The following is a 23,687-nucleotide window of genomic DNA, read 5'->3' on the forward strand; positions in this document are numbered from 1 at the left end:
ACCTCAAGTCAAAATGTTCGATTTTTATTCATTTTTTTTTTGCTTACCCGAGGATCCAAAATAAACTTTTTCACCTTAAAGCATCGGTTTATGGTGATGACGATGATGATGATGATGATGATACATTTTTCAAGTTTCAACATCATTCATGTCTACAAAAATTTTTTTTTTTTTCGACACGTATTTTCATTTTCATCTAATTGACTTAAATAATGATGATGATGATGATGAACAACACAAGTTTGTGATGGACTAAAATGGCTACAAGCTCATATTGATTGACCTCGTTACATTTTTTTTTTTTTCATTAGATCTTCATTGAAGTGCGTGTGTGTGTTTTTCTTGTTGATCTAAAAAAAAAAATAACAAACATTTTTTCGAGTCATTTTTCTCTCTCACTTACTCATTCTTCAGGGACAAAAAAAAATTGTGATTCAACAGAACATATTGGCCAGCTGAAAATCTGATCACAAACACACATACACACACACATTATTGATTTCAACAAACAAACAACCAAAAAATAGTGCATTTGATAATGGAAAATTTTTTTTTTTTTTCGTTCCTTCATGAATCAACCAAATTGTTTGGCAGGGGACCGATTAAGGATTTCAATTATATCCTAGATTATTCGTGATAATGTAAAAGAGATAGAGAGTGAAATGAAAACGAAAGAGAAAAACAAATTGTTTTCTTCATTTACGAAAATTAAAAAAAAAACAAAAATTGATTTGATCTGATTTACATTTTGCCTTGTGTGTGTCCATTTGGATATACGTGATCTGTGTATGTATCCACAACAACAACAACAACAACAACAACGACGATTTTTTTTTGTAAAGTTTTTAAATCAACAACAATGAAATCATCGACTACTACAACGATTGATCATCTTAAATGAACTCTGTGGTGGTTATGGTCATCTTTATTATTATTATTCATCATCCGTATTCACCAACATTATCATCATCATTATGATTATGATGATGATGATGATGATCCATTGGTCAGTCCATATTTATTATCATCATAATGATAAAAATGGTGTGTGTGTGTGTGTGTGGTGAATGTGAGAGGCCATCGATGAAATGATGGCCCATACAAATTTTATCATCATCATCAACATCATCCATTGATGGACTGTTGTTGAATCATTTTGTTTTTTGTTTTCATTTCTTCCTGTAAAACAGCCATAACATCATCATCATCATCATTGGGAAACATTATTATTATCGAATCTTTTTTTTGTTTTGTTTTGTTTTGTTTGTCGTTGTTTGAGAATTTTTGAAATACATTTTTGTTGGTGCATCTGACTACTTGCTGTGTGCGTACATTTGTGTATTGTCTACTGCTTTATCTTTTATGTCTATGTAATCTTTTGTTATTGTTGTTGTTGTTGTTGAATATTACGATACATCTCTAGTCTACATTTCTACATTTTTTTTCTCTGAAGAAAATTTGATGATGATGATGATGATGATGTTTTTATTGCATTAAAATGTGAAAATAGCGTTGTTTCACATCTAATTGTTGTTGTTGTTCCTCATCATCATCATCATAATCATGATGATCATTTTTTTTTCTTGTCTTATCTATTGCAATATCGATGTCATGTTTCGACGATCAACTAGTCTTTATCATCAATAATCAATAAATTCTAATCAATCAATTGAATCGATTCTATTCGATAATCGAGATATGCCTGAGGTAAGTTTAATAATTGAATTTTTGTTTTTTTCATGAAATGAGAAAACGAGAGAATGAAAAGAAAAGAAAAGAAAAAAATTCGCAAACATTTGCACACATGTGTGTGTGTGTGAATGAGATGATTTTATGTGAATAGCGAATTCGTAGTGTATTTTTAATCAACATCAAACATGATGATCGTTTATCAATTTGCTTAATTTATTTTTTTCGTCAATAATAATGATTGATGACTTGAACGTTTTTTTCGACTATTTTTTTTCTATATTCAGGTGAAATTCGATATCTTTATTTTATACACACACACACACACATCCGTACCAGGAAAAATGAACGAACAAACGAACGAATTCATTTCATTCATCAAAGAGAGAATTAAAAAAAAAACAAAACAAAAGAATCAACAGGTTGACATTGAAAATGAAAATTTTTTTTTTCCATTATCACTATTTTACTGTGCGTTGCCAATTGGATTTTCGTTTCCATTTTTTGTTGTTGTTGTTGTTGTTGTTGTTGTTGTTGATGAACGTGTTTCTATTCATTTTCACTGAATAATAATCGCTTTAAAATTGCATTTATGGTGTTTGTATATGGATTCTTCAACCATTATAATTGTCATAAATCAAGTCTTTATTGTTTTCATTTGACTATAGATAGCAAGTACTTGACAGAATTTTTTTTTTTGGGGGAACCGAAAAAAAATGAAAATTTTCCAATTGTCGTTGTTGTTGATGATGATGATGATAATGAAGGATTAAAAATTCAAGATTTTCTTTCACTTTGGCTGTAATTTTCAAATAATTAAAATGATGATTTGAGATTCATTTTTTTTTGTTCGTTGTTCCAAGACCTTGAATTGATGGTGGCGAAATAGTGAGAAAGTTTTTTTCACAGAAATTATTACCATCATTATCATCATCAACCATAGAGAATAGATCAAACATGATGATAGTGAATCTTTTTTTTATTTTTTATTTTTTTAAATGAATGATGTCTTATTTCTGACTTTTTTTCGCATTTTTTTTGACCAATTTTTTATTCAAAAAAAAATTCAAGGTGTGTGTGTGTATCACACAACATTTTTTTTCCTCGTTTTCAAATAAAAAAAAATTGCGAATTCAGAACACTCGATTCATCATTTCATATGTAACCGATACCGAATTGAACAAAAAAAAAAAAAAAGAAAAGGCCAACACCCTTAATATAATAATTAACCTGTTGCGACCGATTGCGTGACAATTTAGTGATGATGATGTATTTTTTTCTGGACAATTTCATCTGAAATTTGAAAGTAAAAAAAAAATTTCATAATTTCATTATCAGTTAGTTTGTGGCCAAAATGAAACAGTGAAAATTTCCAATCTTATGATATATCTAATAAAAATGACCACCATTTAATGTCACACTAAAATGCACATTCAACTACTATTTGTCATCGTCCACATCCATATCACCATTATCATCGTCATTGATAATTGTTTTGGACATTTTTTTTTCTTTAATGAGTCCAACTTTGATGATGATGTTGATGATGATGATACTTTTTTTCTGGACAGTAAAAAAAAGTGGACAGTGAACAATGAACATCAGTAGTTTATCATGATGATGATGATAATGATTGTTAAAAGTTGGAAAAAAAATGGATACGTGTTTTTTTTTGTCGAACTTTGTACGTGGTTGAAATGTAGAAAAAAAAATGCTTATTCAATGGTCAAGCATCCCATCGACAACGACAAAAACTGACTGAAAAAATTCCAACACAAAAACTTTACTCTATCGGTCAACATATCTACTAGCCAGGTTTGTTTGTAACATCATCATCATCATCATTTTTTTTGTCAATCCATTGTTATATTGTTGCTTTTTGTTGGTTGTGGTCATTTGGTTTTCGTTGTTATTGTTGTTGTTGTTGTTGTTGTTTTGGTCAGTCAATCAGGCAGTTGGTCAGTAGGTTTTTTTTCCAAATTGAATTTCTCATGATTTAATGGTCTATTTGCTATAAATTATCCGCCCACTTTTTTTCTTGCTACTGCTGCTACTTTATTATTTCATTTCTTTTTTTTCTTTTTTTTTTTGTTTTGAAAATGACAAACATTTTTCGAATTTCATTTATTTCTGACAATTCTGTCGTTCTGTTTGTTTCACCATTTGTAACTTTGATAATCGTAGAAATCAATTGTGAAAAAAAAATTGGATGCTTTCCTGTGTGTGTGTGTGTGTGTGTGTGTGTGTGTGTGTGTGTGTGTATGCAAAGTGTGAAAAGTGAGAAATTTTGAAAAACGAGAGAGAGAGAGAGAGAAAGATGGTTCAGATATCACATGAACATTTTTTTATTATTATTTCACTTTCAGCCAAAATAACAGTAGATCTTGATATCCAAACCTGTGTGTATTTGTGTGTGTATTGATTATTCTTGTGTAAAACAAAACCAATAAACTATATATGAATCGCGATTGATGATTGAAAATTGAACTGTTTGAATGTTTTTTTTTTGTTCGGTGCGTGCGTATATGTTTATCGATTGATCGACCGTCCAACCAGTTTTTCACCGTCGTCGTCGAATTGATTTTGAATTTTTTTTTTCAAATAAAATACTGGCCACTTTCTGCCCAATGACATTATGCAAATTTTGTGTTTTGTTTTTTGTTTTTGTTTTTTTTTTGATTTCTTGATTTAAGCAATAAATAAAATTTTTTGGTTTTGTTTTTTTTTATATTCAACAAGTATTCAACAAATAAAAAACTTTTTTTTTCTGTTTCTTTGAAATCAAGAATTTACAACGCCACCACACAATCAATTTATTCATCATTTTTTTTTTTTGGTGATCGATTTTTTTTTCAAAAAATTTCGCAATTTGTTCAAATTCTTGGCAAGCATCTCTCAATGTCATGAGAAGAAAAAACATGTCCAACAAGTCATAAAACGATAATAATTTTTTTCTGTTTTGTTTTCTGTGTGTGTGTTTTCGTCACATTTAATTGATTTTTTGTGAATCGATAAAATTGATGATTTGCTCTTGATTTTTCCATTGACAACCACTACAACAACAACAACAACAACAACAGCAATACAGATCCAGATAAATAAACAAAAACAACAATCCGATTGTGGTCAGTGTTTTGTTTTTCCACACACACACACACACGAAAAAAATCCGAAATTTAAATTTAAATTTCGTTTACTTGTTGTTTTGGCCAAGTGTTTGAAATTTGACCGAAACAAAATAAAAATAAAAAATCCGTTGCAAACATTTGATTTTTTTTTTCTGGTCAACAACAAACGAAAAATCTCGCTAAAATATTCATCATAAATGTCCGGATGTTGATTTTTGGTATTGGCATAAAAAAAATTCAAATTCAAATTTTTTGTTGACAAAAAATTTGAATTTGAATTTTTTGCATTTAAACATCATTAAAAAAAAATTGCTTGACCTTGTAAATTTGTTGTTATGTGAGTGATGATGTTGATGATGAATCACTCTGTTTCTCTCTTTCGCACCTTTATCCATTGAATTTGTTTTGTGTTGTTTTGTTTTGTTTTGTTTTCACAACCAAAACAAAATAATGGTCTTTTTTTTACATCACATCCATTTTAGAAACGTAATAATAATAATCAAATTATAAAGGGTATATAACTAGCGATCATTATCATCATTCATCGTCATTCATTCAATAAAATAATAATGATGATGATGATGATGATGATAATGGTCACTACTTGTTTTGATTATATAAGTGAAGAGAGAGGAAAAAAAAATTCAATTTTCAAGAATATATTGCATTCAAAGTTGTATATCGATATATTCATACTACTCACTGGGTGGTGGATGGTGGCTGGATATCATCATGATTGTGATCAAGTGGTTGTGATCGATTGATTCATCGTCATCGTCATCATCGGGTTTATAGTGGTTTTTTTTCTGTTTGTTTTGCTGCTGATTCATATCAGGTGTATGTGTGTGTGTGTGTGTGTGCTTAAGGTTGGCATCGAATTATCCATTAGTAAAAAACAAACTCGGAAATAGAATGAATGAATGGACAGTGATGTGAAGTTTTTTTCCCTTTTTTTTAATCAATTATAGAAAAAAAACCGAGCTTGAAATGAGGGAAAAGATGCAAATTTTCCATTATGATAATCGATTTTGATTAAGTTTTTTTTTAAATTAATTAATTCTAAACACACACATGATTTATGCAAAAATTTTGATTGTTTTTTCTCGTTTATTTTTTTTTTTATTTGTTTTTAACCATTTGGATACAATCAATCGATCCATTACATTATTTAGATGATGGAACAATCAGTTTTTTTGTTGCGAATTTTCTTATTTTTCATTCTGGTTACATTAAAGAATCTTTGCTTTTGGAAAAAAAAGAAAATTCTCAATGTCATTTCTTGCCAAGAAATGGCAATAGTTTTTTTTGTGTGTTTTTTAAAAAAAAAAATTCAAGTTTTTTTTTCTCTCGAAGAAAATGCAAATCAAATTTCATTATAAGATGATTATCAAGCGGAAAATATAAATTATCGTTGTTGTTGTTGTTGTTGCTGTTTGTTTGTTTGTTGTTGTTTTGATCAATGACAAATTTGCTTGTCAAATTGGCAAATTTTTTTTTCTCTATACAGCCACCAAACCAATAACGAGATGAAAATAAAAAAAAAACAAAATCATGGTACGCTCCCAAAAAAAAAAACAAATCGTCTTTGTGTAATTGCATATAGTCGCGTTTGTTCCAAATGATTGAATTTTTTTTTCCATTCACTAATAATTGGCATGAAGAATTGCACAAAAAAAATTGAAATGAAATGATGATGCACAATGTTCAACAACAAAACAGTGAACAGAACAGAGAACAACATAGAAGCTCAAAAAAAGTCCATCTCTTATCGATGTTTGATGTTGATGTTGATGAATGGTAATCATGACCAAACGAAAATGAAAACAAAAAAATTTACAAAAATAGAGAATAAAAAAAGTAAAAGCATCGATAATACGATTATAATCAAAAGAAGACATACACACATGATCATCATTGTTTCTTGAATCAACAAACAATCGATTGTTTCGTTCATTTTCCTGTTGCATTGGCTTTCGACTATTTTTTTGTTTTGTTTTGTTTGTTTGTTGTTTTTCTTGCTGATGATGATGTCTTCAAGAAATTAATTTCTTCGTTTTTTGTCAAAATTTTGTTGACATCCAAATGATGATGATGATGATGATGACGATGATGATGATTGTTAATTGATGACAATTGTCCATTGATTGATCTGTTTCTCTTTTTCGATGTTCGATGTCTCTATGTAGACATTTATTATTCGGGCTATGACAGCAAATGACCTTCATCATCATCATCATCATTGACTCTTTTTTTTTTGTTTTCTGATTGATTGATCCATCGTCATCATCATCATCATTTGTATATCATTTTTTGATTGTTGTTGCTCTCCTGTAATTATAATAACCATTTTACTATTTTTAGATCAATTTGTGCGTAAAATTTTATAGCGTTTTTTTTTGTTTTTCATTTCATTTCATTTTTTTTTTAAATTTAGATTTTCTGACCAATTGACCAACAACTTACTTCGTCATCATCGTTGTGACATTCATTCATTCATTCGTTCATTCATCCAAAAGTTGTGTCCCGGCGACGTTGACATTTTATTCATTCACATCCAAAAGAACTTGTTTTCTGTTTCCTGTATTGGACATTTAAATTAATAAATTCAATCAAACCAAAACACAAAATGCTTCACCTATCAATCATTCGACGATTAATGAATCGAACAATTTCGATCATCATATCGATAAATTTTTTCATTTTATTCATCAATGATATTTTATTTGATCATCATCATTGTCTATTATCATATGCACAAAGTAAGTTTTTCATTTTGATTTTGATTATTATTATCATAAAATAACAAATATAATTACAATATAAATATATGATATGAATATGGACATGTCATAATCATCATCAGCTGATCATACAAAAAAAGTAGATAATAATAATGATGCAATCGATCGATTGGTGGACACATAAAATATTTCAGGTTAACAACAACAGCAGAAAAGAAAAATCTTTATTATCATCATTTATTATTCATAATAATAACAAAATCGAATGAAATGAAAAAAATTGTTCGATTCGATTGTTGAGAATACAATCGATTATATGTGTGTGTAATAAAAAAAAAAGTGAGGACTATCGATATATAATCGATGATGAACATAATAATAATCAAAATCAAAATTAAGATTATGACACATGAAAATCTTATCAAAAAAAAAAAAAAAAAAAAGTTTTTTTTTTCGTTCTCAGATATGATAATCATCATCATCATCATCATAAAAAAACTGATTAATTTAGGTCAGTGATTGATTTTCTGTTTCTCTGTTTATTGTTCTGAATATATGAAGAATAATAATAGACAACAACAACAACAACAACGAATTTGATTTGAACAATTGAATTTTGTGTATCAAAAAACAGAAAATGGAACAAGAAAAGTGAAAATCTTTTGTGTAAATATACTTTACACATTCACTCTACAAATCCATAGTCATTGTCTTAATTTTTCATTTTTGTGTAGTGAGTGAGATTTTTTTTTTATTTTCCATTCACAAATCATCAATGATGATGTCAATAAGAAAATCTGGCAAAAACATCAAAAATCAATGGATGGGTTTTCACCTTCAATTTCAATGTTTTGTTTTTTTTTCGATGTTGTTCTTTAATGTTCGAAAAAAAAACATTCCAGTGAAATTACTTTTTTTTCACCATCATCATCATCATCATCATCATTATTCCCATTCTCTTAATGATGATTCCAACTTGTTGTTGTTGCTATTCTTGTTTGATACACTATGGCCTTGGAACCAATTGGCTATTTGTTTTTTTTTAGGTTTGTAATAATTTTTTTTTCTAGTGAAAAACGCGCGATACACATCCATTGATCAATCAATTGATCGATCGATTGATCATCATTATATGTGTGTGTGTGTGTGTTTTTTTTCTTGTTTGTTTATTTGTCTTTAGGCGAAATTTGCATATATAGAAACATAGAACAACAACGATGAACAAAAAAAAATTCGACTAGATTAATGTCATTGTGTTATGAATGAATGAATGAATGAATGTCAGGTAAAACAAAAATCCAATAATAATAAAATAATGTCCAATTTCGACAATAATTACTATTTTTGATGATGATGATAATGATGACAACCACTATAATCAATGCAACAAAAAAAATTTTGATTGATTGATTGATCAGTCTACCTGAATTAAACCTGTGTTTTTTCCATGTTTCCTGCATGATTATCCGGGATAGATTTTTTTCTTCTTCTTCTTCTTTGCCCATTGGCTATGTTCAACAACAACAGAAACAAAAAAAAAATTATTGCAAATTTGCACTGAACAAAAAAAAATTCTTTTAATTTAATTAACAAATAAAAAACTTTTTTTTTGTTTCTGAATTCAGTACGTACAAGAATCTGTGTACCACAATCCGTATATGATGATTGTAATCAAATGGCCGATAATATTCCTGGATTATTTTCCTGTATAAATGCACGTGATAAATTTGAATGTATGCGCCTATTGGATCGTGATGAAGCCGATATTGTTAATTTGGATGCTGAAGAACTTTATATGGCTGGCCGTATATATAATCTTGAACCATTTGTACGTGAAGAATATAATGGTAATAGTTATTTGAATCGTGCAGCCGTTGTTGTACGCCGTGATACACGTATACGTTCATTGATTGATTTGAAAAATAAACGTGCATGTCTTGGACCATATAATGATCTTTATCAATGGAATATTCCCGTTGGTTTATTGTTGTTTTATGAAACAATGGTACCGGATTGTCGATCAGAATTACATACGGTTGAAAGATTTTTTCTTGAAGCATGTGCTGCTGGTAATTGGTCAACGGATCCGTATCTTGATGATGAACTTAAACGTCGTCATCGGCGTCTATGTACACTGTGTGGTGATACAACATATGATGGCCTTTGTAGTGAACATGATAGATTTGCCGGTCCCGAAGGTTCGATTAAATGTATGACTGAAGGTCATGGTGAAATTGCATTCACAACTATTGAAGTGGCTGTTAAATATTTCCAACAACGATCATCTATAGCTGGAATGTTTGAATTCTTGTGTTTGGATGGAACACGGATGGCCATTACATCACGTGGTTGTCATTGGGCCAAACACACAACAAATGCATTTGTTATACGTTCTGGAAGAGGTAAATATAATCAATGGAGCTATTTCGCTGACTAATTTTTCATATTTTTTTTGTTGAAAATTCAGATCGAAATAAAGACATTTATTTTCGTTCCTTACATTTGATATTTAATCGTTTCAGTAAATTACGACCAAGCTGGTTTGATAAATCATTTGTTTCATCAACAAATGTTACACAATTGGTACAAATATTTCCAGCAAAACCAGAAGATGGACCAGTAACATATAGTCATTATTTGGAATTTTTTATGCCATCTATTGATAAAAATCTACAGGGATGTCCAAAACGTAACATTACATTATGTTTAAGTAAAGATGGTGAATTAAGTAAATGTCAACAGTTGCAAAAGGCAGCATTTTCACGAAGAATTCGTCCACAACTTCGTTGTTATCAAGCAGATTCTGAAGAAACATGTGTACGTTTATTGAACGAACGTAAAGCTGATCTGATGATTTTATCACCTGATCGTTTTTATTATGGTGCTAGGTATGGGATTTTTTTTTTGGTTAATTTTTTAAATTTAATTGCTCTATTTCAATGTTCAGATATCAATCATTACAAGCATTAGCGAAAGAAGTGAGCAATGAACCACAATATTCAGTTGCGGTTGTACGTTCCAATTCTGATCTATCAATGTTATCGCATATGAAAGATAAACGTTCATGTCATAGTGGATTTGGACATCTAGCCAGTTGGACAATACCGATCGGTTTCCTTATACGTGATGAATTAGTGGAACCAACCAGTTGTAATCGTGCACAAGTTATCGTCGATTATTTTAGTGGCAGTTGTGTTCCAGGTGCAGCTGATGCACGTATCAATCCAAATGGTACCGGTGTACAACAGCTTTGTTCACAATGTATTGGTGATGATCGTGGACATCATCATTGTGATCTGAATTTTGGTGAAAGATATAGCGGTGAAGATGGTGCCATACGATGTCTAGTGGAAGGACGTGGTGATGTTGCATTTGTTTCACATGAAACAATTCTTCGTTTAACAAATTCACGATTCCCTAATAGTTGGGCACGTGATTTGAAAAGTTCAGATTTTCGTCTACTTTGTCGTATACCGAATGATTTATTTGATTCACGTACTGGTGGCTTATTACGTGGTAATAGTATCGATGATGTTAATGATTTTCATAATAATAACAACATTAATAGTCGGATATTACATCAAGCAACCATTTATGATTATAATCGTTGCCATATAACAGCCATTCCGGATTCAATTATAGCAACATCAATGTTTACACCAATCGACATACGATTAGATGCAATGTACATTCTGGATCGATTAAGTGAAACATTTTTTGGTAAATATAAAAAATCATTTTTAATGGCCGGTATGTTCCGTAATCGAACGGATCGAATATTTTCTGATCATGTTGAAAAATTACGTCTATTTCGACCGGATGTAAGTCTGGAAGAAACATTGGGTGAATTTCTTCCATTTTTACATAGTAATGATCCGATAGCATGTTATGCTTGTTGCACAAAAAATACATTATCAATTATTGTGACAATATTTGCCACTTTTTTGTATTATATCCTTCTTCATTAATTAAAAATTATATACATATTCACTATAATTTGTAATTTGTAATATTAAGGTTCGATTTAAAATTTGAAAAAGCTACAAAAACAAAAATATCCAGGTGATTCACACACATGCGCACACGCACACACACACACACAAAATCATTTGTAAACTTTACACATACATTTTGTTATTATATTGCCAAAAAATGACAAAACTTTCAAAACAAAAATCAATCTATCAGTCAGACCAACCAAATCAAATGGTAAATGGGAGAATCTCAAAAATTAAACGACATTCATATTAATAAAGAGAATTTTTGGAGAAAAAAAAACCGATAACAATCTATCCATTCTGTGAAGAAATTATTAATATTGTATGATTTCATTAATTCAAAAGTAAGTTGAAAAACAAGTTATTTTTGGATAACTTGCAAGTGAAAAACGCATTTTCATCTTGTTTTTTTATCTCCATTTTTCTCTGAAAAAAAAATAAAACATTCATTCTTCATTCAACATTTCAATAGTGTACATTTTTGGAATGAGTGTAAAATTCAACCATGTTTTTTGATCTAAATACAATTTTTATCACTATCATTGTGATCCGAATTTCAATGATTTTGTGGAACTATTGTAAACGTCGTCCATTCATTTGGCATACAAATAATGGTCAATATTGGGCTATTATTACCGGTGCAACCGATGGTATTGGCTATGAATTTGCAAGACAATTAGCATTGAAAGGTTATAACATTGTGATGATAAGCCGAAATTTGAAAAAATTAACAATAAAACGACAAATGATTCTAGATGAATTATCCAATAAGAATATTAATATTAAAATTGAAACTATTGGCGTGGATTTTCAACGATTAGATATTTATGATCAAATCAAATCGATTATTGAAGATAAAGATGTTTACATTCTTGTCAATAATGTTGGTATTGTTAATATTCATGAATCGGATTATTTTCATCTTGAATCCAGTGATTATCATCATAATATGATTAATGTGAATATTATTAGTGTCGTTAAAATGACTGAAATGTTATTACCGAAAATGATAAAACAAAAACGTGGTCTAATATTGAACATGTCATCCAATGTAGCTGAACGTCATTCAGGATTTTATGCCAGTTATTCATCAACCAAAGCATTTATATTAAATCTTTCAAAAACATTACATCATGAATGTTTATCTAGAAATGTATTGATTTTTGCCCTTATGCCATTGTTTATACAATCAAAAATGATTGCCATTCCACCTGGTATATCAATACCAACATCTGAATGTTATGTACAAAATGCATTGAAATCAATCAATTGGAATCAATCATATGGTTGTGGTTATTTCTGGCATCGATTATTATCAACAGGTGTAAAGATTATATCGATTATTTTTGGTGAAAGAATTGAAGCAATATTTAGCCGAAATGTTATTCTATACATTCAACGTATGCATCATGATCGAACATTGGCTGAATCTAGTAATTTTTTTCGAATAATATTCCATTCATTATGGAAAACATTATTTGTTACAAACGAAATTTGAATTTTCAAATTTATTCAAACAAGAAAAAAAATTCTAAATTCTAAATTCTGATTTAATTTGAAAATTTAAATAAAGATCCATTTTTTTCCCTTTAAAAAATATCGAATTGAAATTTTCTTTTCTTTTCTTTTGTTCATTTTGATTGATTGAGTTTTTTTTTGTATTGCCAGAAAACAAACAAATGGATAATGATGATTTTGGGTGAGCGATTTGTGTTTTCTTTGGGAATTAATTTTAACATTTATTTTTCCCCCTGTAACAGTGAATTATCGACAACATGTTCAACATTTTCCCAATCACATATTGTGAATAAAGTTGGACCATCAGAATTATTACGTTGTTGTGGCCGTTTATTATTCTGTAAATGTATTGAAAAACATTGCCGTTCAGAAAAACGATTAGAAACCCATTGTGGCCGCTGTGCATATCAATCTGATTTATGTGATGATTTTAGTTGTGAAAGATTTGCTGGTGAAGATTCTTGTGGCCGTGCATCCAGTATTGCTGTCATTGTATTGATGACTCTGGATATTCTGATTACAATCGGTTTAATAGTTGCAGCCTGTATTTATGAAAAACGTAAAAAATTGGCCAAAACAATGGCACCATCGACATCGGCAATGCTTACAAAAATGACAACAACAACACAATCACCAACGAAATCAAAAAAAACCAAAGGAAAAGGAAAACGTAAAACAAAAAAGAAAAAACAATCAATAAACGAACGATCATTAAGTGATAAAGGTCCATCATCATCATCATCATCATTAACATCACCGACATTGATAGCGACAACAACACATAACAATGACAATAGTCAAATGAATTCTATATCGGTTGGCAATAAAATTGCACCGAAAATTATGTTTCGTTTCAATTCAGGCAAAGGAATGTTGTCGCCAAAAGTACCGCCAATAATAACCACAACAACAACATCACCTAACTTATCATCATCATCATTTTCATCACCAGCATTGATGATTGGAGATGGATCGATAAGTGAAAGTGAAAATGTTGAACAACAACCGCAACAACAACCACAACCGCAACAACAACAACAACAGCCAACACAAGAAGAACATCATGAGGAAATACATTTATGAAATGAGAAATGGAAATTTTTTTTTCTTCTTAGAAAATAATTTTCTAGAATTTCAGAAAAAAAAAATAATAAATAGATTCATTGTGAACGACGATAGATGGCGTCATGTGTTCAATGATAATTTTGCTTCGTGAATATATATATCGAAAGTAAGTAAGTAAATGAGAAATATGGTATGTGTTTGTTATGAATGAGATTTTTATATTCATCGATTTTTATCAACACACACACACACCACGTACACAAAAAATTTTCAGAAAAAAAATTAGAAAATACAAGCGTCATAATAATGAAATGAATGAATAGGAAATTGAAGGCCAAAATGGATGGTGGCCACCAAAGATTACTTACACATACACACACACACTGACTGCCACTACTATCATTGAATCTTATTTTTTTCATACTTGAAAAAAAAGATAGATATATCTACGGATTATCATCATCATCATCATCGTCATTATTCGGTTATGTTTGTCGATGGTCGGTGTGTGTGCGTGTGTGAATGAATGATGAATGTGTACATTTTTATTTTGCAAAAATTATTGAAAAAATAAACCAATTTCATCATCATATTATCATCGAATATTCCTTAATTAATTGATTGATTGATTGATTGATGTGTTTACATATATATATAAATCAATAAAATGAAATGAAAAACCTCTCGAATTTTAATTAAGAATTGAAAATTCCTTCTAGAAGAATAAATAGTACATGTATTTTTGTGTGCGGGTATTCTGTATTATTTGTTTTGGTTTTTTTTTTTGATTTGATTAATGATGCTGTAATATTTGGAAACGTGTTCAAATGACGATGTTGCTTCTATTACAGAATAAATGGTTGGAAGAATCCAAGAATTTTATCAAGAATAAACTGCTGTTGTTTGGAAAATATTTGCCATCCATGTGATTCGCACACACCGCCACCACCACCACCATTGGCTTAATTTTGGGAGGAGGAATTACCCACCACAACACATCACCATCATCATCGTCGTCGTAAAAAAACCAGTAAGTACCGGTTTTTTTTATTATTTTTTTTTTTGCCAATATACTATATATACCAAAAAAAAAAAACAAAATTTCAACTTTTCAATGAACCACTACTGCTATTACTGCTACTATTTTTTACGATGAAATAAAAATTTGTCCCAAATTTTTTTTGGAACATCAACAGAATATTATATCATGAACTAGATCTTGAACTAATAACGTTTCATTCCAACATCATCATCATCATTCACATAGTAGCAGTTGTAGGTAGTGGTAGTATAAATTATATATTTGGCCTGGTTTCTATATTACACCACAACAAAATAATAATAATACTAGAGAGAAGACTAGGTTACCCAATTTTTTTTATTATTATTATTTCGGTTATTGATTTGTTTTTATTCTACCATATGCATTCTAAGCATCATTATCATATCATATCATCGGATTATGAAAATATGTTATTCGGTTAATGAATTGTTGTTGCCAACATACACACACACACACAAACACACACACACACACACCTATTTCATACAGAACAAGCAATAACCAAGTTGACATGATAAATAAAATAAGAAAAAAACTCGAATTCCAAGGCCCAGAATCCTAGTCTAGTATTCCCGGGTTTTTTTTTTAGTTTCATGTCTATTGTCTTTGGCCATTGCTGTAAATTTTTGATGCCAAAGAGAAAAAAAAATGCCAGAATTATTATTAAGCATGGAATTCTCATTTCTTTCTTCTTCTTCTTTGCCATCATCATCAATTTGGAATTTTCATCTTTATCGATTTATAGACATGGTATTTAGTTGTCACGTGATTTTTTTTAAAAAATTCATAGTCTTTTACTGCTAATATAATAAAAAGGTATGTGAAAATGATAATAATTATCTCTTTATTCAAGGTTTTTTTTAACACTTTCATTTCAAAATGATGATTGTGGTGGGTGGTGGTTGTGGTGGTGGTGGTGACATGAATTTATGATCCGTTTTTGTGAATGCATGATGCATGTTTCCGGTTCCTTTCATAATCATTAATCACAGAAAAAAAATTCACAAGTTTAAAATCAACAAAACCATAAATCACACATAAACGGTATATATGATATGAATGGCCCTTGAAACAGTTTTTTGTTTCAGAATTATGAAATGAACACACACACACACAGAGAGAGAGAACCATTGGCTATTTAAATTTCCGGAAATTTTTTTTCCTCATATATACAACACAAAGTGGTCAACGAAAAAAAAAATCATTCAAACGAAACAGTGCGTAATTTTCGTAATAATTTTTGTTTCCATCAACGGAAAAAAAAATTTCAGAAAAAAAAATTCCCACGAATTTTTTTTTTCTTTCTGTTTGTTTGTTTGCTTCAAACACACACACACACACACACATGATTATGAAATATAATCATATTCATCACCATTGTTGTTGTTGCTGTTGTTGCCAAGGTTTTCGTTATTTATAGCTGAAAAAAAATTTTTTTTTTCTGGTTTCCACACATACACACACATATATATGCATATAGAGATCTTCACACACACAGGTATTTTCGACATTCTGACCACACACACACTTATTGACATTTCAATGCCGTCATCGAAACATACAAATACACACTTATACATTTGAAATTCATGTGATTTTTTTCTTCTTCATTCATTCATTCATTCATTGAAAATTCAAAATCGTGATGATAATCACTTGATGAAACCACAAATATCAAATTGATTATCAAACGTTTTTTGGTTTCTTTCTGTGTTTATTTTTTCTCTGTTTGTCGATAATAACGGTTCTTACAACAACAACAACAAAAAACAAATCAAATTATCTTAATCAATTTTTTTTTCTTTACCACTCACTCTGTATGTTTTTTTTTGTTGTTGTTGTTGTTGTTTTTGTTATTCAATTGATTGATTGATTGAAAATTTTTTTTTTTGATTATTATATGCTACTTTGTTTCCATCATCATCATCATCATCATCATCATCATGATCACTATTTAAACGGTCACAATGAATTCGTTTGTGATTTGCTCTGTGTGTGCGTGATAAATCGACTTAAATGAATGATAATGATGATGATGATGATTACAGAGATTCGTTGCAATGTTTTTATTGTTGTTGGTGTTTTTCATTTTCATTTTCATTTTCATTTTTTTTTTGTTCAATTTTGATAATCAATTTCAAAGCCAAACACACGCGCACACACAATTTTCAAATTCACTGCTACCATACACACAACAACAAACAACTACTACTGGTTTTTCATCGAATAAAAATTGCCAGTGAACAAAAAAAAATCATTCATTCATTCGTTTTTTTTTTATTCACAGAATCTCAAGGTAGTTTGTATCTAACCATCATGATTCGACCTATAAAAAAAAACCCATTAAAAAAGATTTTCGTTTCCATTCTGATCCGATAAATTGATGTAATGCATATCAATTTTTTTTTTTTTTTTTTTTTTTTTGATATATCGATTGTTTCATTACATTGCTCTATTTGTTCATGTATTGATGATGATGATGATGATGTTTGTTTATACAAGATTTCTTCATCATCATATTTGGCAATGAAATTGATTTATTATTCGATTTAGTGATGATCAATACTGTGTGTTTGTTTGTCTGTGTGTGTGTGTGTGTGTAAATATAATTTCTATGATAAACATTTGTTTTGTTTTTTGGCTTTTTTGATATTTGTTCCCATTTAATGATGAGTATTGGGCAAATCAATTTGTAGATTCAAGATTTGTGTTTTGTTTTGTTTTGTTTTTTCCATTAGCAAGAAAAAAGAAAAAAAAAATGAAACCGACGTCAGCCGACTATTGTGATTTATAATGATTGTTCTTTGCTTTTCAAATTGGGTAAATATTTGCACTCTAGATCCAAAAAAGATTTTTGTTTTTTGTTTTTTTTTGTTGGCCAAATGTTTGCATTTTCTAATGTTTTTCTGGGTAATTTTTTTTTTAATTTTAACTATCTCTGTGTGTGTGTGCGTGTGAGCGCCCAATTAATTAATAATTTCAGATCATCATTTTTATCATTTTAATGATTATCTGTGTGTGTGCCAAGTTTTTTTTTATGATCCAGGTTGAATGTACATTTTTTTTCTTTTGGTTTTTTCTAGAAAATATCCTGGTTTTTGGTTTCTGTCCGTAAAACAGAAAACGTAAAGTAAACTTGATATATTAATCATTTTATATATCATCTAAATCTAAAACTGGATGATGAATATTATCATTTTCGCAATTATCAGAAAGAAGGAAAGAAAATTTTCTTTTCGGTCATCCTATAGTTATAAAAAAAACAGATTAAAAATCCAATTGTCATTCAAAGTTTCTTGTTTTATCATCATCATCATCATCATTTAATTATAAATTGATTGTCATCATACCGATTGTTTGTGTCATTCTAATTTTCTTTTCTTTTCTTTTGTTTTTTTTTTTTTTTTTTGGTTCAATTTGTCAGCAAACAATCATCGATTGAAAATGAAATGACGCAAGAAAAACAACAACAACAACAACAACAACAACAAAAATGAATGAATTTGATGGTCATTATAGATAATATAATAAAAATAAATTTGACATTTGACAATTTTTTTTTCTTGTCCGATGGTCCCGATATCCCGTATGTCTTTCGTTTTTCTCTATCGTATCGATTCAATTTTGGATATAATATAATATAATATATAACGAGATGATGACAGTGAAGATTTCAATATATTGTCCGTGTTGTTGATATCTGATTCCCGTTTTTTTTTTGTTGTCGAAATTATCATTTTACGTCCAAATAAAATGTGCTGAATATTACTGTTTTTCTTTCATATTCACAATATGCAAACAAATTAGCAACAGCAACAAAATATTCATCATTTGTTTCAAAACTTTCAAAGATTTTCAAGCCAAATTACTTTCAAATATTGTGTTTGTGTTTTCAAAACCAAAAAAATTGAAAAAAAAAATTTTTCATTATCACCGCCAAAAATGGATAATTAATGTGAATTTGAGCGAATCGACAAAAAAAAATTGATCCTTTTTTTTGCTGCCCAGAATCCATCATTTTTGAATCTTAACCATTTTTTAATCACCACATATCATCATTCAGATTATAAATATATCGATCAGACAAAATCAATATGGCTGATTTTGATTCATCAGCATCATCAGATTCATCGACATCCGATCTAGATATGAAAAATTATTATAGTTTCACTTTATGGGATTTTGCCGTTTTCATTACAATGTTGGCCGCATCATCCGGTATTGGCATCTATTTTGCTTACAAAGTAAGTGTTACAATTTGTGAAAATATGCAAATTTAAAAAAAAAAATTCTTCATTACATTTAGAATCGTAAAAATCATTCCAATAAAGAATTTCTTACATCAAATAAATCACTGAGTCTATTTCCGGTTGCAATGTCTTTATTGGCTAGTTTTCAAAGTTCAGTCACAATTCTTGGCTATCCAGCTGAAATGTTTTATCGTGGTACACAATTCTGGATGGTTATATTATCCAGTCTGGCTGCCAGTATGATTGCTGCCGAATTATTTTTGCCAGTTTTTTATCGTTTAAATTTCACTTCAGTTAATCAATATCTTGAACAACGTTTCAATTCATCACGTGTTCGTTTGGCCGTATCATTTTCATTTCTTTTATGTACAGTTCCATATATGGGTGTTGTTTTATATGGACCATCATTAGCATTGGAAACCGTAACCGGTCTTAGTGTAACAGCATCGATATTGATAATTGGCTGCATATGCACCCTATATACATCGATCGGTGGTATTAAAGCTGTGGTTTGGACTGATGTTGTTCAAGTATTTCTAATGTTTGCCGGTCTATTTGTCGTTATGTTTCGAGTAAGTGTCTGTGTGTGTGTTTAACTGTTTGTTTGTTGCAATTTGTCTTTTTTCTTCTTCTTCAAGGGATTCTATCTAGCCGGTGGTATTGAAAAAGCATTCGAAACTTCACGTAAATATGGTCGTCTACAATTTTTCAAGTAAGTTTTCCGGAAGTTTTTGATTCTCCAAAAAAAAAATTCATTTGAACACTGATGTTTCATTGCAAAAATTTAGCTCTGAAATTAATATCTATTCAACGACAACATTCTGGAATTGTGTAATCGGCATGGGAACCATGTGGAGCGGTAATTATGCAACAAGTCAAACCGAAGTACAACGTTATTGTAATGTGACTACACAACGTAAAGCTAAATTGTATGCAATTTTTTTTTTTTTTGATCAGAAATTCATCAATTTTTTTATTATTATTATTCAATATAGATCATTGTATGTAAACTTTTTGGGTGTTGCATTTCTTATTAGCTGTGCTTGTCTTTGTGGTGTTGCATTATTCGGTGTTTATTATGATTGCGATCCATTGAAAACCGGTGCTATAACAAAAACTGATCAATTAATGCCACATTTTGTTATGAATCATCTTCGTCATCTACCCGGTATGGCTGGTTTATTTGTATCGTGTGTATTTAGTGCATCATTATCGACAATGAGTTCTGGTTTCAATGCATTAGCCACTGTTACATATGATGATTTTATTTCACGTACTAGTGTACGTAAATTGCCGGAAAAACAAATTCAACAAATTAGTAAATTAATTGCATTCGGTTATGGTATGGCTGCCATTGCAATGGCATTTGTTGTTAGCCAAATAAATTCCATTCTAGAGGCAGCCATTTCAATTGCCGGTGCACTTGTTGGACCAATGTTTGGTCTATTTTTATGCGGTATTCTTGTTCCATTTGCCAATAGTTTTGTAAGTGTCTAGTTGTATCTTTTTCTCCTTTCTTACCGTTATAATAATTATTAAATTACAGGGCGTACTTTGTGGATTATTTGTTGGCGAATTTTTCGGTCTATGGATATTGATTGGTTCGTTATTGTATCCAAAACCGGCACAAATTCTTAACAATACATCAATTGAATGTCCTACAATTTCATTTGGTGATCATCATTATCATCATCATCATTTAAATGTTTCAAATCTGATTTCACCCGATACTTATCTTATGTTTCCATTAACAACAACAACGACAGCAACTACTACTACCACTGTATCATCAATACCGCTATCAGATGAACGTGAAGGAATGATGAAATTATATCACATATCCTATCTATTAGTACCAGTATTTGGTTGTATCATATCATTATCATTGAGTATTATTTGTTCATTAATTTCTGGTGGTCATCGGCAAATAGCCCAAATTCGTCCTGAATATCTAAGTCATTTAGCATGGAAAATATGGCCACAAAAATTATTACCAACGAAATATCCATATGATATTTCAAATGATCAAAACCATCACCACCACCACCAGCAGCAGCAACAACAACAACAAACACCATCAATTACAAATTCATTATCATTAATATCGAATGGTACAGCAACGGCAATAATAACGGATAAATTATCAAACAAAAGTGATTCAAATAATAATTCCAATACTAATGATCCAACCATTTATTTACAATCAAATGGTAATAAATATCCTAAATATAATACAACATCAATGGATAAAAATACAACAACAATAAATGCCAATAATCAATCAATTACAGCCATATCGATTGTCGATGAATATGAATCTGAAAATTGTAAAAATCGTTCACAACAATCATCAACAACGAAATCAAAAAATCTTGTCAAACAAATTGCAATCGATGAATCGTCGCCATGACAAACGAACAAAAAACAAAAAAAAAACAAAAACAACAAATGACAACAACGATAGATTGAATTTTTCATTTTTTTTCTGTTTATTTTGGTTTAAAAACAAAAAAAAATTGTTGTAAATATTCGTGATAATCACATCGAAAGTTATCGATTTATCGATATATATTCTAAACACAAACACACACACACACACACACTTACATATCAAAATGAAATTAAAACAACAAATCATTATCATTGGCAGAAAATTATTTTTTTTTCTTTCTATAGCAAATTCTAATTTCAAATTCAATACATTCAATACATTAATATATATATCCACCTTCCATTGACTATCTATCTAATTGGTTATAATCGAAATTTCCATTTTCCTATAATTATATATATACACCACCAAATATATGAATGTTAAATTTTTTTTTGTTTGTTTGTTTTTATTTTCAAAATAAATTTTTTACAAAAAAAAAAAAAACAACAACAACAAAAAAATCGATTGATTTCACATTGATCGGTTTTTTTCAATTATAATAAAATTAATATTATTCATTATTCATTATGATGATGATGATTTTTGATAATTACAAAAAAAAAATTTTTTCATTTAAATAATAAAAAACAACAAAAAAAATAAGATGAGATCATGGTGAATGGATTGCTATAATGGCAATGTATATGATATATATAATTATATTTTAAATTGAATAACTACTCATTATCGATGACATAGATGAACGATGATGATGATGATGTTGATGGCAACTAAAAAAATCATCATCATCATTATCACTGTTGCTAATACTGATGATGCTGCTGTTTTTGCTGCTGCCAATATCATCATTACTACTATTATTACTACTACTATTATCATCATCAGTAATTATTGTTGTTGTTGTCAATAAACTTGTTGCTTCACTTGAATTTCTTTTCATAGTTTTCATTAATGGTGATAATTTTTTCAAATAATAATGTCTTCGATATAATTTCCATGTCAATATAATGGTTGTAATAAAAAACAATATCAAACAAATTAATTGTGAAACAAATATGGTCAAAATTAATGACCAAAATCTTGAACAATCGGATGAATTTTCTGAATAATCACCACAATCAAAATTTGATAGATCAGCATAATCACGTAACATTTCACCGGATAATAATTTTCGTATATTTTCTGGCTGTTCACAATGATCATTTGCTTTATTTTCAAAATAACGACGAAATTGCCAATAAACACAACAAATTGGCTGTCGATATTGTTGGAAATAAATTTGTACAATTTTCATTGAACAATCAATACCATCATAAAGACCGACTAAATCGGAAACTGAATCGAAAAAACCAAATTGTTGATATGAATCATGGATCATCGATGAGAATAGAACGAGAAATAAAATAATTTTGGACATTTTTTTTTAAATTTTTTTCACAAATCAGATTATCAGTTGTTGCTGATTTTCTATAGATTTTTAGCCGTTGTACACTTGTTGGATACTAAGTTAATCTTCTGGTCATCTGTGGTTCTTTATAAGCATTGAAAAATGACAAAAAAAAAGAAAAGAAAAATAAGTAATTATGATAATGACCGAGTGAAATTTTTTTTCTTTTCGCGAAGGATAGATAAGGTGATTCCTTGTTCTTTTTGGTTTCTTAGATTCTTATGATTTTGTTTTTTTTTTTTTTTTTTTTTTTGTTAATCATTTTTTATTTCAAATACGACAAGCAATAGTGACGCGATTATCATCATCATTATCTATTATCTTTTCGATTGACAACATCAAGCGTCATAATCGTCGATCATTGATAAATTTAGGGAAATTACAAAAGCAACA

At 29.4% G+C, this 23,687-nt stretch overlaps 4 protein-coding genes across 19 annotated transcripts; all 4 read left to right on the forward strand.

Moving 5' to 3' along the window:
* The first annotated feature begins 90 nt into the window (after positions 1-90).
* Positions 91-11,545, forward strand: LOC124493460 (transferrin). Of its 6 annotated transcripts, none has more exons than XM_047056537.2 (5): positions 91-1,707; positions 7,252-7,576; positions 9,184-9,960; positions 10,026-10,446; positions 10,506-11,545. In XM_047056537.2, exons 2-5 carry the CDS (start codon positions 7,444-7,446, stop codon positions 11,524-11,526), a joined length of 2,352 nt encoding a protein of 783 aa, XP_046912493.1. In that variant the 5' UTR covers positions 91-1,707; positions 7,252-7,443; the 3' UTR covers positions 11,527-11,545. The 6 variants fall into 6 exon arrangements, with proteins under 6 accessions (XP_046912493.1, XP_046912496.1, XP_075587789.1 ...); XM_047056540.2 differs by lacking the exon at positions 91-1,707 and adding an exon at positions 3,845-4,814; XM_075731674.1 differs by lacking the exon at positions 91-1,707 and adding an exon at positions 4,501-4,657.
* A 135-nt stretch (positions 11,546-11,680) lies between these two features.
* Positions 11,681-13,153, forward strand: LOC124493461 (17-beta-hydroxysteroid dehydrogenase type 3-like). Its single transcript, XM_075731679.1, has 2 exons — positions 11,681-11,900; positions 12,029-13,153. Exon 2 carries the CDS (start codon positions 12,062-12,064, stop codon positions 13,052-13,054), a length of 993 nt encoding a protein of 330 aa, XP_075587794.1. The 5' UTR covers positions 11,681-11,900; positions 12,029-12,061; the 3' UTR covers positions 13,055-13,153.
* Positions 13,154-13,196: 43 nt separating this feature from the next.
* LOC124493586 (uncharacterized) lies at positions 13,197-14,239 on the forward strand. The gene is made up of 2 exons (XM_047056685.2): positions 13,197-13,255; positions 13,317-14,239. Exons 1-2 carry the CDS (start codon positions 13,236-13,238, stop codon positions 14,155-14,157), a joined length of 861 nt encoding a protein of 286 aa, XP_046912641.2. The 5' UTR covers positions 13,197-13,235; the 3' UTR covers positions 14,158-14,239.
* A 383-nt stretch (positions 14,240-14,622) lies between these two features.
* LOC124494159 (sodium-coupled monocarboxylate transporter 1) lies at positions 14,623-22,864 on the forward strand. 11 transcript variants are annotated; one of them, XM_075731690.1, is made up of 7 exons: positions 14,623-15,169; positions 18,627-19,446; positions 19,509-20,024; positions 20,091-20,164; positions 20,241-20,381; positions 20,448-20,937; positions 20,999-22,856. In XM_075731690.1, exons 2-7 carry the CDS (start codon positions 19,297-19,299, stop codon positions 21,860-21,862), a joined length of 2,235 nt encoding a protein of 744 aa, XP_075587805.1. In that variant the 5' UTR covers positions 14,623-15,169; positions 18,627-19,296; the 3' UTR covers positions 21,863-22,856. The 11 variants fall into 11 exon arrangements, with proteins under 11 accessions (XP_075587805.1, XP_075587798.1, XP_075587799.1 ...); XM_075731683.1 differs by having other exon boundaries at positions 14,644-14,898; positions 14,991-15,169; positions 20,241-20,937; positions 20,999-22,864; XM_075731684.1 differs by having other exon boundaries at positions 14,644-14,891; positions 14,991-15,169; positions 20,241-20,937; positions 20,999-22,864.
* The last annotated feature ends 823 nt before the right edge of the window (positions 22,865-23,687 follow it).

The sequence above is a fragment of the Dermatophagoides farinae genome, chromosome 6 (genome assembly GCF_024713945.1).
Source record: "Dermatophagoides farinae isolate YC_2012a chromosome 6, ASM2471394v1, whole genome shotgun sequence".
In the NCBI taxonomy this organism is placed as follows: domain Eukaryota; kingdom Metazoa; phylum Arthropoda; class Arachnida; order Sarcoptiformes; family Pyroglyphidae; genus Dermatophagoides; species Dermatophagoides farinae.

Coding starts and splice junctions, on each gene's coding strand:
- LOC124493460 (XM_075731676.1), top strand. CDS start 8,334: ATGATGATGTCAATAAGAAAATCTGGCAAAAACATCAAAAATCAATGG. Junction 8,605..9,183: donor GGCTATTTGTTTTTTTTTAG/GTTTGTAATAAT, acceptor TTCTGAATTCAG/TACGTACAAGAATCTGTGTA. Junction 9,961..10,025: donor TGTTATACGTTCTGGAAGAG/GTAAATATAATC, acceptor TTGAAAATTCAG/ATCGAAATAAAGACATTTAT.
- LOC124493461 (XM_075731679.1), top strand. CDS start 12,062: ATGTTTTTTGATCTAAATACAATTTTTATCACTATCATTGTGATCCGA.
- LOC124493586 (XM_047056685.2), top strand. CDS start 13,236: ATGGATAATGATGATTTTGG. Junction 13,256..13,316: donor ATGGATAATGATGATTTTGG/GTGAGCGATTTG, acceptor CCCCTGTAACAG/TGAATTATCGACAACATGTT.
- LOC124494159 (XM_075731683.1), top strand. CDS start 19,297: ATGGCTGATTTTGATTCATCAGCATCATCAGATTCATCGACATCCGAT. Junction 19,447..19,508: donor GCATCTATTTTGCTTACAAA/GTAAGTGTTACA, acceptor CATTACATTTAG/AATCGTAAAAATCATTCCAA. Junction 20,165..20,240: donor GGTCGTCTACAATTTTTCAA/GTAAGTTTTCCG, acceptor GCAAAAATTTAG/CTCTGAAATTAATATCTATT.